The following is a 15,524-nucleotide window of genomic DNA, read 5'->3' on the forward strand; positions in this document are numbered from 1 at the left end:
TAAGACCAACTTCATATCGCCAACTCATAAAATGATATAATAAATAGTGTTACGCAGGTAAATCCACTTGATCCACTTGCCATTTGACTGAGGCTGACTCACATCTGTTTCTGCTGAATGTTAACAAGTTAACCAGGAGCTCCTTTCAGTGAGGTGAGCAGCTGTTAGACAGTATTGAGCAGAGACCTCCCAAGATCCCAAACACAGCACAAACGAAATGCCTGATTCTTCTTTCAGCCTTTAGGGGACACCCATAGCCAATCATCTGCCTCTATCTCACCCTATCGCTAGAATACTCCTCTGCACATCTCCAAAAATCTCAGCTTTGCCTCTCTAACTATGCCTCCAAACCACTCAGCATGAGCTGTTCCTCTGATGTTCCTCTTGTAGTCTTTTCATCCTGTCCTTAGCATCTTCAGCTCGGCTTCCTGTCTTTTTGTCAGGGCTGACATCTCCACACCCTCCATCACAGCAGCTCTCACTGCCATCCTGTAAACCTTTCCTTCCACTCTTGCCACAAATCAACCCTGACACTCGTCTCCACCCAGTCCACAAGCTTAGCCTACTAGGTGCTACATTGGTATTTTGTTCATGTTAGCAGATATGTTAAAGTTAACTAATATTAGCCAGAAAAAAGTCATTCACTTATTTAATGAAGCCCATCTGAGCTATGAGGGAAAACTAGTGTAAACATCAGCAGGAAAACTGACTTATGAAGCGAAGTGTTTACCTTTTAGGGTCAATCCCGAGCTAACCCTAAGCTAGCTTTGTTCTGGCTAATGCTTGCTAATATGATTCATTTATCAAAAATCTAGCCTGTGATTTGCCATTTCCTCCAAACTCCCAGGGTTGATCTCGTACTTTAGCTGACCTTTTACAGATATGCTCAACAGACTTAAACTAATACCAGTGAAGAAGGAAATTCAGCAGTATTTACAGATAAACTCGCAAATCAGCTGTAACTAGAATCATGCAGCATAGCCAAGTTACAGCTAGGCGACTAAGGAGTTAGCTTCCTAACCTAACAAAATGACATCCAAATGGAAATGCTAGTTGGTTAACATGAGCCACAACAATTTTTTTGTAGATAACATCAAACAATATCGATTTTAGCCATAAGTCAATCGTGTAATCACACAAAGTGAAGAAGTATGACTAACATTTAATTTTTATAGAGAGCTAGCTAACACTTATCTACACAGTACATGAAGAGGTGCTACATGATCCAATTCACTGTAAAAAATGTCAGTGCAGCAGCTCTGAATGTCATTAACTGGATCTGCAAGAGAAACTAGACTAACATGAACATATATATGTAAGTGTTATGTTTGTGTGTTAACATTTAGTCAGTCTGAAACCTTGTACAGTAACAGCAGCTTTCCGTCCTGCCCTGGTGTGGAGTACAGGTAGTACTCCGGGGGCAACCAGCAGTTTTTGCGGCAGTAAAAGTCGAGCAGGCTGACGGCCGAGCTGATCTGACTCTGCTTGAGCGACAGCAGGCTGGTGGCGGTGAGGGGGGTGCCGGGCAGCAGGGGGTACATGCAGCGCTCCAGGTCGTCTGATGGTACAAACACACATACAGGGGAGCAGCATTAAGTTAGATGGGTGCTTCCTTCAGCTCAAGGTACATAAGACTTCTTTAAGACCTCACAGAGTATAAGAACAACATCACAATGAGTAAGCTTTAACTTGCAATTTGTCTTATTAATTTATGTACACCAGTAAACTCACTTACCCTGTGAACCCAAAACACTACATTGACCTTTCTAAGTGAAACTTTTTCTTTCTGCTACTATTTTTATGTTAATAAACACTCTTGTGGAGTGGAAAACAGCGGGAAAATGGCGCTGTTTATGTTGGACAGTGTAAGCGTTTCACAACATTTGTTGTGAAATTCGACTGAACGCAGTATAACCCATGTAGGAGCATGTGTGAATAAAAAGGTCTTAAAAGATTCAGCTTAAGTGGATCCTACTTTTCTCAACAAAAACACTGAAAACACCACAGCAGAAAAGATGATGCTGTTGTAGTCGATGCTGCTGCTGATTTCACAGCCTCGCAAAAAGGCGGTGAACTCAGGTAGAGCCAAAGAAAATGTCTCTCAAGTCTTCACAGCAGCAGCCCTGTGTACCCTTTAGTGCTGAATAGGGATGGGTATCGTTTAGGTTTTATCCGATACCGGTGCCAAACCGGTACTTTTGAAACGGTGCCGGTGCTTAAACGGTGCTCAAACCGGTGCTTAAAGAATGGAGAACACAAAATTGGTCCAAAAACCTCTCATGTTCAGCTGTTTTTTGTAAAAAGATAACAATGTTAGCCTTTTCTGCAGCTATGGGGCATACATGGTATCACTCTTGGCTGGAAGCAGTGCTTAAAACAATGGAAAAAAAACTAACTTGGTCCAAAAACCTCTCATGTTTAACTGTTTTCCACTTTTGGTCTGGCAGCAAGCTATCAAATACGGCGCATTTCTCGGCTTTTAAAAAAAACGCTATGCGTCGCCAGGTGTTTCATCGGATTCGAGGTGTTACCCCCTTTGACAGTATCACAGTATCAGCTTAAAGCACTTGTTGCAGGCTGCTGAGTTTGCATCTTTTGCTGTGAAGTACAGCCAGACTTTTGACCGCTTCGCCTTGGGCATTTTTAATCTGTAGCTCTGCTCTAAAAGAACGTATGTACCTGGCCCCGCCTACTATCCTCAGAAACGTAAAATGATTGGCTAAAATCTAAGGTCATCACAGCTCAGGGAAAAAAAAGCACTGAAATAAAGCACCGAAATGTGCGCTGCTTTTCGGTCTGGTTACTACCGTTTATGTCAGAACCGATACCGGTACCCATCCCTAGTGCTGAAAAGACAATAAGTGCCCCTAATAAGATGACCTTTGTAAACTAGCTTTAGGTGAAAAAAAGCTTTTTTTGTGTGTTTTAACCGACTCCCCTCCCACCCATCATTTATCTTGCACTAATAAAAAGGCTCTGTGCAAACACACTCCTTAGTTTGCTAAAGTATTTAAATTTCTACTTTATCACAGTGATACCGACATACAGGGATGTGTCTATAGGGGGACATGGGTGTACTCAACAAATTTATTTGTGGAATAGTCTATAGGAGAATTTGAAAAGATTCCCAAATATACATCAAGTTTTTCTAATTAAATTTTCAAAACTAAGTTTATAAAGCACCAAATGAATGAAGTGGGGTTAAATCAATCCATTTATCCTCTTCCACTTATCCAATTCAGCTTCTGAGTGTCAAAATTTAGTTTAAATATTTAATACCCTGTCTCATCCATATATCAAAACCATGGGGGACACAATGGTTGTACTGTACATTAAATATGGATAACTCAATATGATGACATTTTAAAATACTGGAGCAGCCAGTGCTGCCCCTCAGCCTCCTGGTAGATGCACCTATGACATGAATTTGTAAATTCTAGTAGATTTCCAAAAAGACCTTGAACTCAACGTCAAGGTCATTGAGATTTGAACTTGTCTGTGATTTTCAGAATCCTGCATCACTTATTCTCAAGTTATTGTTATATTGTGTTCACAAATTCAGGTGTTCACTCCCCCTCCTGGCAGGGGGACAGCAATATCTCATCAGCTCTAAAAGGCTGAAGGTTAAAAAGCAAAAGCTTTGAACAGGTGGAGTTCAATAATTATGGACATATATAAAAAGATGTATACATTAACATAACTAAGGAACGTGTATTAGATATGCATATTTATATATAGTCTATAACCACAACAGATAGATTTGATGAGTAAAATAGGGGTAGGAATTTAAAAAACTTTTGCTTCCTCCAACCCATTTTTGAGCAGGAATTATTTTTGTGAATGTGAATAAGATGGATTTCTTACATTTATTGTTTAATGGTTTATTTTTGATGTGTAACATTTATTACTTATATATTTACCACAAAGTGTTTGTTGTGGGTGGGCCAGTCAACTCTGAACCTCTGGCACAGAGGTCAACTGAGGAAACACTTTAAAAAGTACTTATGGTGAATTTCTTCTTTGTTTAGGCCTCATTCACTGTTACATAGACTAGAGTTGGGAACCCATGAGCACCATCAGAAAAAGCCTGTTTTTAGGTAGGAGTCTCCACTGGAGACCATTCTTGGAGAATAAAGGGTGGAGTGATGATGCTGAACGGGCATCATTTCTGCCCCCTGGTGATGGCAGCCTGGGCTACATTTACCAGAGGCCAAGCTCTTCTCACGGTTCACTGAGTTTAATACTTTTGACTTCAGCACAGTAACAACCGGGCTCATCTCATCACTAAAGCAGCGATCATAAAGTGTGACTGACTCAGCACTGCTCCATCTTCCCCAACTTTTCACTCAACTACTCCCTCACTGACTCTCAGTTTATCGGGCGACAAATCAAAACCCAGAAAAAAAACTTTAATTGCTTTCTATCGACAGGCTTTTTTTTCAATTATGCAACAGTTTGAAGCTGGACTAAGAAGGAAATGTGGCAATAAATGAAAAGCGGTTGCTCAGCAGTCCGTCGGGTTTTCATCAGCACATCTGTGTCAGTGCACCTCATCTTGCTGCCTCACTTAAAGCCGCTCCGACAAACTGATCTCATGTTCATCTTATTGTTTTAGTTTAATTTATGGAACTAATTATTTTCAAGTTGTTGCGTAATCCGCCTGGTAAGTGCCAAGGCTCTTGTCTTTTTAATGTGCAGCAGCACTTTGATGAGTCCCCAGAAATCATTCGGCCATCATTCTCGCCCTCTGAAGTTTTCCATTAGCACCGTTTGTGTGTAGCACATCTTTAAGGGTTTAAAAACACCGAACACAGTGAATATTTTAGCATTTCAGAAAAGAATCACTCTCGGGCCTGCTCAGATTTGAGTGTGAGCATTAAGCTTCGATCAGGACTTTTCCATAGCGAGTAATCCGAACCACGCAGCAACATATTCACGATCAACCTCATGTTGTGGATCGATCGTCTTGGATGTTCTCTTGGTTGAAGTTTGGTCAATTTTCAGAGTTTTCTTTCTGCCGTGTTCCCCTCAGCATGAACGAGCGAGAACAGTTTAACCCTCACTCTACATCTGCCCTGCGACAGCGTTTCTATATTAACCTAATCATAGCTCTGTAGCTAGCCACCTAGCAGCACTTCATTATATGTTAACTAACCAAACTGATAGGAAGTTGTAGAAGTGCTCTACATTTTAGTTTTGCTTGCCAGTTTTTTTAAATAGAAATCCTTCAGTCCTAACATGGTATATTATCTTTAGATGGAAACTAGCCAGCTGGCTTACTTTCATAAATGTCTGGATGCTAATCTTTCCTGTAAACCCTGGGAGAACCAAATTGCCCGTTTCATTGGCGCTAACAGAATTTGGACTATTTTTAACTCTTAGCAGTGCCTCAGCATTTGTTTTAGGCAATTTAAGGAGCATTTGGACCCTGAAATAGTAGATGACTTGTTAAGTGGATAACACAGACATTTCTAAATTTACCAGCTGTCATGAGTCATGGAGTTTTATTCATTCAGATTTATTAAGCACCCTGTTCCCTGCACACCTACTTTATGCAAAAATCACCTGTTTGAAGCCAGACAGAATGGGCTAGCAGAAGCAATCAGATGAGGGTCATTGTGCAGCCTCTTAATGAACCATACAATGCCAGGTCTCCATGACACCGGACACTCATACATGTTTACAACTCTTCACTCCATCTCAACACAACAAATGGTGAGAGTCACTATATTGTGGCACTTCCAGCACTTAACTGTTGCCTTAGAAAGGCTGAGGAGTAAAAAGAAAACATAAAATGTTAAAATTAAAAACAAGAAGAAGAAAAAATAAAGCAATTTAAAAAGTAGAAGGTAAATGATGCGTAAATGATCACAGACAATGATAACAAAGGCTGAGGACAATAAAAAGAATGTTAAAAGAATCATGTAGGTCAATAAAAACACCTTTTTTTTTTTTTTTTTTTTTTAGAAGCAATGTGAAGGAATTCTGTGAGACTTGTCTCCTCAGGCGAATCAATCCAAGCGATGATGGGGGGTCGTGATGGCAGAAGTTATAGTTACATTTCAGATGTCTCTTTGATGGCTGAGGGTGTAAAATTGAGAATGTACAGAGAGACGGCAGATTTCATTGCGAGCCGGAGGCCGAGTGGAGAAAATGATGGATGGGGATATGTGGTAAGACAGATTTAAGAGAAGCTCGTTTGGATCATTATCTGAATGAAACTGAAGCGGGGCGCTGTTATTAATGTGAATTAAACAGTATCGTACCTGCCACAGTATCCATCATTATCTACAGTCTGGGTGACACAGGTCAGCCCGACTTACAGACACCGTCACGGTCACTAATGCAGGACACTGTCCGTGGTGATAATGTTTGTAGCTGTGGTGGTCATATCGCTCTTTTTTAATGTGGCAGCTGTTTTTTTATTGTCTGTCAGACTGACGGAAACTGAGGATGGTGATTTTCTTGGATACTGGAATCTAAAAACAGCCATATTTCCATTTTTATTGCTTCTTTTCCATCTTAAAGAAGAAAAAAAAGAAAAAACTGAAGAGGCCAGGCTGACATCTTAGAGGTACAGAATACACCATTTTTATCCGACACAAAGATGAGTTAGAGTGTGAGCTTTTTCAGTGCTGAGGTGGTGAATGTAATAGACTTCAGAAATATCAAAAACAGAGTTCTTCAGCTAAATAAGGTGCCCGAACTGGAACACTAGACAGTGTTTGTGCCTTCTGGACCACTTTAAAGCAACTATCTGACAAACAATATGGGTAGTGCAGTTAATTGCACTAACAGACTGCCCAGTAAGTCAGTGGTTCAGATATCGGTGTCTGTGTCAAGTGAAACTGGTGTTTCCATGGCCAAAATGCTTTAGTTGAGGCCTGGAAACATCCAGAAACCAGTCATAGTCCAAAAACCTTGATCAAAGTCAGTGGCTCCGAGCTCTAACAGACAGAATGTTAAATATGCATAAGGACCCTTTATGGAAAATAAAAAATAAAGAAACCTAAAAGGTTGAAGGCTTTGTTGAAGAGGTGAGTTCGGAGGAGTTTTGACTCTATTTCGACTCTAAGAGGACATGTGACAACCTCCCCTGTACCCTTAACAAGCTAGACTCCTCAGTATCAATAAAGATGTGGCTTAAACACCATTAGAAGGGTTTTTGTAAAGACACTCGGTCATTTTGGTCTTTAAGAAGCCTGAAATATAACAGAAACCACTCAGTTCAAAAAGAGAGTTTCGAGGTTTACTTCTAGTTGACTTAGGTAAAGAGTTAAAGGAGTGAGCAGTGATGGGGTACTGTGGTGCTCAGGTGGGAGAGAGAGCACAAGAATGTTGGTGCTGCCACAATGAAGGCTCATGAGGGAAGGTCGCTCTGAGAGACAGCAAGTTTAGACCCATTCTATGGGGGTGTCCAAATTCATAGGCTGCATCCTCCTGAGGCCGCATTTGTAGGCCGATTACGTCCCAGCGACGTGACGAAGACTCCTCCGAATACAGCCGACAAATGCGTCCTCTTCCCCGAATTTGAAGGATGGGTTGGGTGTATCCTTCGTGGCCCACCATATCCCAGAATTTTTAGTGCGGCCCAGCCAATTCCAGTTTCCAACAATGGCCAAAATAAACTTTTAAGATATTTTCAGGCGAGAATGTAGCTGTGTAAACTTCAAATATCTGCTCGGTTTATCAAGATATGACATATTTGCAAAAGTGCTCCGACGTTGTCAGAGATGTCTGTTACCCACCAGCTCGAAAGCTAGCCAGGGCGATAACAGCGAACTCCCTGCAAATCATTTTCAAACCCACCGTGGTCTTTTGAAACTCAGGTTAAACATGAAATATAAGTCACTTAGATAACTTAAAAATGATATTGTTTGGCTTTTTTTAGTGTTTTATTTGTTCTTGAGTAAATCGGTTTGGCTGACATTAAAGTTATAGTTTTCACACAGCTGAATAAACGTCAAACGGAAAACTGATTAAACAGAAGTGTGAGATGGTCGAGAATTTACTCCACAGTCCGTTATATTTTAGATAGAAAGGAGCAGACGGCTGAGTTCATTATACTCCACTGAGACAGCTGGTGACCCAAAACTGAAGGCTAGACTGTCCAATTTCACAGCCGCTCGCTTCCGGCCTACCCGGCCTTCGCAGGACCCAGCTCACGTAGGCTGTGAAGGCCAGGTCCTCAGGAGGATGCAGCCTATAAATATGGACACCCCTTATATCATTCTAGTAATATGAAGGTATCATATCCTTTTCAGCAGCATCTTCCTGCTGGGTTGAACGATGAGTTAACTTGAAGACATTATAGAGTCTTCCAATTGCCTTAAAGTCAGCAAAGCACTGTAGATGTTGCGTTTCTTCTTCGTTCATACTTGATTCAGTCTCAATCAATTTTCCTTTAGACTCCTGGTTAGGGATGGGTATCGAAACCCGGTTCTTGTTGAGAACCGGTTCCCACTGTTTCAATTCCTTGGAATTGTTTGCCATTTTTGCAAACGATTCCCTTATCGATTCCAGTCACCCTGAATGACATCACCATGTTGCAGAGTGTCATTTACCTGGCAGGAAACATGGCGCCTAAGCGGCTCCAATGCTCAAAAGTTTGGTTATACTTTACGAGAACGGATGACAACAGGGCAACTTGCAATACTTGCAAAGTAGATATTTCATTTAAAGGAGGAAACACTACGAATATGCAAAAGCATTTGCTCACAAAACACGCGATAACCTTAAATGAATGTCGTGTTTTTAATTCCACTCTGGACTCGTGAATCTCAACCCAGCAGCAGCGGTAACGTTTGCACATCCTCTCCCGTTAATGCGGCAGGTAAATAATCAGCTAACAGTGCATATTATGTTAGCGCGATCTGCCTTATTACAAAACCTGCCATTACTGTGCATTTAGGTGACCATGATGAGAGAGACAGAGTCTGGCTGGCTCAGATGCTGGCAGTTGCTGCTGCAGTCTACTGTTAGCGTCTCCTTTCAGGCCAGGATAGACGAATGTCACCGAGCAGCGACTAAGTTTGTGGTCAAAGGCTTGCACCCATTTGCCACAGCAGATGCCCCCAATTTTCGGTAAGTGAATGTGTTTAATTGTAGGCAGGGACATTACTGGATATTCTTGTGTAATTGCTACAGAATAATTTATGTTATACTTTGTTATTGCTACAGAAGAATATTTATTTTACATTTACAATTTTTTTTCCTGGGGACCCTGTGACACCCCATTGAAGAGCCGTAGGCTGTGGATCTCTTAAGATCTCACTGTTGGGTTTGTAAGGCCATGTTACTCCTAAATTTCTATCTTGTTCAAAGAGAAGATATAAAACAAAGTTCTAAGCTAATCGACCTTAGTGTTCTCCTTTTTTAAAAATAAGAATCGATAAGAGAATCGATAAAGAATCGAATTGTTAAACAGAATCGAAAATGGAATCGGAATCGTGAAATCCCTACTCCTGGTGGAGCAACTACACCACGCCAACGGACTCTGTTCTGGGCCGTTCTCTTCAGCTGGGTCCACGTCATTCCCGCGGCCTTCACTTCGCTCTCAATGGATCTGAATCACTCTACAGCTACCATTTTGCTGTTTTCACAATAACAGGATGGAGATTTTTATTTTTGCCTGATCTAGAGCCTTCCTCTGATCTAAATCTTCTACAGAAATAAACCAACTTGACGACAGCCTGAAATGGAGAGAAAAGGCTGCGCATGTGGCCGAATGTGGACAGTGGACAAGATCTGAATCCCCCCAAATGAAATCTCTCTCTCTCAGAATCAGTTCATCTCTACATATCCTCGTCTCTCTCTGACATCTTCCCTTCATGAATATTTCACGGCCCATTTATAGCAGAGTTAACTCACAAACTTTTCTCATTTTCAGAAAATCGCCACGAGCATGAGGGAACAGGAGGTCGTACTTCGACACCAGATTATTATTGCGGCTTTCTCAATATATGTGAGAGGCTTGATGAATGTGGTTTGTAATGGACGAGAGAAAGTCGAAACCTGTTCATATGTACAGGAAGAACAATCTAGACGAATGTTCCTGGCACAGTGAAGAAACAGAGAATGGGCCTGTGTTACAAAAAAGGGAAAAATAAAAACAAAGTGCAGCTCATTAGAAAGCCGCAAGTGGTCCAGAAGAGGTTATTCTGACAGCAGAAAGCACTTTCTACTCTCCTGGGGAGGGAATATTGATTGTTTGGCACTACAGATGATTTCCTGTTAGAGATGGGAATTATTTTAGAAATAAATAGTTAATGCCATATTGGGAAAATTTATTTGCAAGCCAAAACACATGCTGTGTATGAACAAGTAGACCTGGACATCCATCCATTTCCTTCTGCTTATCTGAAGACAGGTCGCACTTACAAGAGGGTCACTGGACCATTTTAGACCTCTTTTCACACCAGCACTCCCAGTTCATCCTGGAAGACCCTGAGGTGCTCCCAGGTCAGGTGAGACACTAAGGGGTCTAATCCAGGGTTTCCTCTAAGTTGTGATACAACCTCCTGAAGGCATCCTGAGCAGATACCTTCCCCACCTCACCTGGAACTCCAGCTCCTGACCCTCACTCTAAGGCTGAGCCCAGGCACTGTGCAGGATGCTTGTATCTGCAATGTTATTGTTTTGGTCATTACAATGATGATCTCATGTGAATAGATGATGGCTGGAACATAGACGACCCATTAAGTGAAGGTTTCATCTTCCTGCTCGGTGCAGTCTTTAACTTAACTGATCACTGTGATGCTTGCATTACTGCATACGCAGCCCCAGTCCGAATTTCTTTGCTTGTACTGTTTGAACATCCAGAGGGGGCAATCTGCTGTTTTCCATAAGAGAACAATGGCCTTAGGCTTGCAGGTGCTGACTTTTCTCCTGCACACCACCCCAGTGTGAGCTCAAGAGTTCAGGGTCATATAAAATGTGACCTTGAGCTCTGCTGCTTTCTGATACCTCACCTATAGCAGCAGAAATGTAACTTTCCCAAAATAGACATTGAAATCCTATCCATGAATATCACAAACAGGACTGTAGACAAGTAGAAATACTGGTGAAGTCAAACACAAACTGAAACTGTATTTGATTTGATTCTAAATCTCCCTTTGGTTATATACAGACTGATGGCTCATATCAATGGCCACAGTAGTTTGATAACTGTTTCACAGCCAGGACGTTTATGTTGGGAGTCTCCTTTCCCCCTTCAGACTTCCTATTTAAAACTGGTGACAAACTCAGCCAGTCACGCTCCATTTAATCTACAGCTGGATTATTATTAAAGACATTTAGTCAGAACTAGTGAGAGATGTGGTTATCATGCAGAAAATGAGCAATTTTACAAATAAAACATCAACTAAAGATGAGTAGAAGATCTATGCTGCACAGTTCTATCTAAAATTGAACTGAGAATGATAGAAAATTCATTCACATTGAATAATGTTTCACAGCAAACATGAACATTTAAAACTGTCTGATAGCCATCTTCCCTTTACGTTTATGAAACAAAAATGTTTCATGCAGTTGGTTAAAATTTAAAAAGGGGGAATTCATTTGACTCCTCACAGATGAAAAAACATCCATTATGCATTAAACTGATGACTTTTTAATGAACTAAATTATAAAAATATATAAAGTTTTAACAAATATTTGATTTTTTTCAACTGCTGCAGCTAATGACTGCTTTCAATTCAAGTGTAACTTTCTAGCACGTTCTGGATTCATTATACAGTTGTGGTCTCCACTCCCACCCCAGCTGCAACCTCTCCTTTATCCTCCATTTTGCTGGTCCTGTCACAAAGCCTGGCCCAGGTTTATCATCATCAATTGACAGTATACCAATTAAATTAAAACTGGTTGTGATAAAACATTATAATTCACTGAAATAACAGTAAAAATTATACTTTAGTAAAAAAGAAAAAAAAATCATTATGTACTCTTTAAACTAAAACAAAATAAAAATATACAGAACACACTTTTAGTTCAATGTTATTTTGACTTTAGAGAAACCTTACTGGTTTTCCAGTGAGTGCTGATGCCAAGTCACAATACAATGTGTGTTGTGAATGTGAGGGCGTAACAGTGAAACTGCAAAGAGCAGAGAAAGTGAAGGTGGACTAGTTTAAATACCCGGAGACAACCATCCAAAGAAGGAGAGGTGAAGTAGAGACCGCAGTCACGAATGGTTTACAAGATGGTACAGAGAGCTGCTGTGATGTGTCGTTGGAGAAGGTAGCACTGACAAAAAGACAGTGGAGTGTCATAGGGAGTGTCCAACATGGCCAAGATTATAAACGAGTACATCAGAGGGACAGGGCAGCAGTTTGAAGACAAAGTTAAAAAGGCAAAGCTGAGATGGTTTGGACACGTGAAGAGGAAAGATAGTGGAGATATTGGACAAAGGATGTTGACTTTGGAGCTGCCAGGCAGGAGGAAAAGAGGAAGACTATAGAGACAGGGTGAGATGGAGTTAGATGGTTCGCTGTTTTAACCAATAAAGGGAGCAGTTAAAAGAAAGGAGAAGAAAACTGTGACCTGAATGAAAAGCTGTCATTTGTATGTGGATCCAAAGTTCAATTTTAGATGTGCCGCCTGAATCTTCTCCCTTCGATTACTTCATATTTCTACCAGTGAAATCTGCTATTTTCTGCATAATGTTACAGACGTTTAAGGTAAAGTGGCTGTTGAGGTACAGCAGGTCATAGACTAATCCAGCCTGCATGCCAAAGTAACTGAACCCCGAGTTACTCTCTGGTCTGTTGATAATAATGTGAGTGTGTAGCAGGGATGTGGTCTCTGGCCTGCTGCAGTGGAGGGGTGGTGCAGTGAGGTCATGGGGTGGTGCTGGGATGTCAGAGGGGACAGGTGATTATGATGGGACTGATGACTCTCTGCACTTTTATAGTGATAGAGGAGACTGGCGGGAGACGTGTGTGTAGTAGAGGAAGCCACAGAGAGAGCTGGCTCCAGGCTACAAGACAGTGCCAAACATAAAAAGATGCTTGTGGTTAAAAATTAACCTGAAACCACAACAACTGTACACTGTGTGGGTCCCGTCATTTCACAGAATGTTAGACAGAAAGCTGGTGTGAATGAGGCATATTGTATACAGTAGAAAAGTGCTCTATTAAAACCAGTCCATTTACCAAAGTTCATATCTGTTGTTTTCTTTGAAGCAGAGCTTTCTGTAGATTTTTCACTGTGTTAATTTGGGACTGATGGGACTTAAAAACCTGAAGAAGTTCAAAATCTATCTCTCAATGGTGGAAAAAGTTAATAAAAAAAGTAAATAAATAAATGAGCAGTCACCCTCCATGTTCACTTCAGCTCAGTTAGCCTAAGCCTTGACAGCCCCATCTTCATCTTCCCTGGGCATTTCAAAACTCCTGGCCTCCTGCCTCTGTCTCCTAACTCTTCAACTATCAAATAGTCTATCAAACTAAATATTATTTTCTTATTTTTCACTCTCCTTGTGAAGATGACATGTGACTCAACCCCAAAGGGGATTTGTGCCTCTGGATGGAATCGTACCAGCAACCTTTCACTTCTCCATCACAGGCAAAAAGACAAATAAAAGAAATTTCTGTTTTTTCCCCACTTACCTCGACTCCCTGTGTAGAAGGGGTTTGTCAGCGGCAGGGACACCTGTCTCATTGGGTCTCCTCCTATCATCCCTCCATCATTCCTGTGCAGCCCAAATGTCCCGTTTCCTCCATTCCCTCCTCCTCCTCCCTGACCGCCTCTGGTGCCGCACTTCCGGCCAGCTGCACCTCCGTCTTTCACGCCCGCTGGTTTGGCCAGCGTCACCTCCACGGCGGCTCCATCGATGTGGGCTCCGTTCATGAGGCTGAGCGCGGTGAGGGTGTCGCTGCGAGAGCGGTAGTGGATGAAGGCGTAGTCGGAGAGCTTCTTGACTCTCTCCACGCAGCCCGGCTTGAAGCGAGAGAACTCCTGACGAAGAGTTTCCTCCGACGTCTCCAGCATGAGGTTTCGCACCTGAAGTACAAACAAGAGTTAGTTTATGTGGTCGCTCAGGCTTTGAAAGCAGAACACGAAATAAAACACACAATAGACAGACAATACAGATCACTTTTAGTTCTAGTAATCATGTCCCAACAGCAGCAGGAACATCCCATAAAAATGTTGTGTTTTCACATTTTAGTCAAACCTTTTCACTGATTTGATTTCACTGGATGAAGTGAAAATAGGCTTCCCCACTCACACCCTACCTCAAAAGGTCACATGACAGTGTGGTCTCAACCCCGGTGCTTATAATGTAACTCCTGGGTCTCTCCATGATTTGGTTTCAGAACTGAAAGCGCCTCTTAAATGCGAGCAGAAACGTCTTTACCAACTTAAACAAGTCCAACTGCCTTCTTTTATTTTTTCAAGCTCTTGAGCAGCCAGTGTTGAGCAGTGATGGGAGAAGCTGGGTGAGATATGCACCTCATTTTTTCAGGTTTTTCAGGCAACCCTAACTGTGACCAGACCCAGTTAATTCTGGGTTTAGACCCAGAATTCGCTAAAAAGATAATTTCTCTCGTCTGGTCTGGGAATTCCTCGGAAACTCCAAGGAGGAACTTAACCTCCTAGGACCTGGCGTCCACATATGTGGACATCACATTTTGGGTTATTTTGACCAAAATACTCAATTTTGCTCTACAAGGGCCTGATATCCACTTACGAGGACATTATACTGCCACTGTTCTATCAAAATGTTAAACAAATATTCTCATATGTGGCTCTTATTTTTCTTAAAAACAAAAATAAGGTAAAAAAAAAAAAAAAAAAAAAAAGGGAATTCTTGTTTTTACATTCATCAGGCCCCAATATGCCCAAATATCAAAGACAAATTAAAAATGCATGTCGTGGAAGAGTTCAGGTCTTAGGAGGTTAAAGCCCAACTCTGGATGGAAATGATGTAAATTAGGGCTGCACGATTAATCGTTAGAAAATCACGATTTCAATTCATACTTATGTGCGATCTCATTTCCAAATGACAACGATTTACAAAAAAAAAAAAAAAAAAAGACGACGACGATTGTACCGCATTTTGATCCGGGACGTAATCTGCATGAAAACAAGCGCTCACTCTTCCTGCTCAACAAATGACAAGGGCGGAGCCTTATACCACGTGATACAGAAGCTGTGCCGTGTGATGCTCAAATTGGCAGGAAAAAACAACGGAGAACACGTCAGGGATGACGAGAAAGTGACAGGAGAAAATCCGTCCCGGTCAACCACCCAAACATCAATAACGGGAACCTTATACAGCGCTTCCCTATACACGTCGAACTCCCGTAGGCACAAAGAAATTACGGAGGATATTACTTATCACCTGACCAAAGATATATCAACACTGTGCAAAACGAGGGATTTAGGAAAATGATCAACACCCTAGAAAAACGCTACACAGTGCCGTCCCGCAACTATTTTTCTATTGTTGCACTACCTGCTCTATACACGCAGTGTCGAGCAACGGTGGAGACGGAATTTCAAGCAGTACAACATTTTGCGGC

The 15,524-nt window shown here is 41.5% G+C and overlaps 1 protein-coding gene across 2 annotated transcripts in view; it reads right to left on the reverse strand.

The window, feature by feature from the left end:
* The window catches only part of rbm46 (RNA binding motif protein 46), a 41,089-nt gene that overhangs the window by 13,672 nt on the left and 11,893 nt on the right, over window positions 1-15,524 (reverse strand). For both annotated transcript variants that reach the window (XM_031747869.2, XM_039605294.1), the window contains exons 7-8: window positions 13,608-14,001; window positions 1,359-1,558 (exon numbers count right to left, since the gene is read on the reverse strand). In XM_031747869.2, coding sequence (XP_031603729.1) covers window positions 1,359-1,558; window positions 13,608-14,001 — 594 coding nt within the window. The remainder of the gene's footprint in view (window positions 1-1,358; window positions 1,559-13,607; window positions 14,002-15,524) is intronic.

The sequence above is a fragment of the Oreochromis aureus genome, linkage group 3 (assembly GCF_013358895.1).
Source record: "Oreochromis aureus strain Israel breed Guangdong linkage group 3, ZZ_aureus, whole genome shotgun sequence".
In the NCBI taxonomy this organism is placed as follows: Eukaryota; Metazoa; Chordata; class Actinopteri; order Cichliformes; family Cichlidae; genus Oreochromis; species Oreochromis aureus.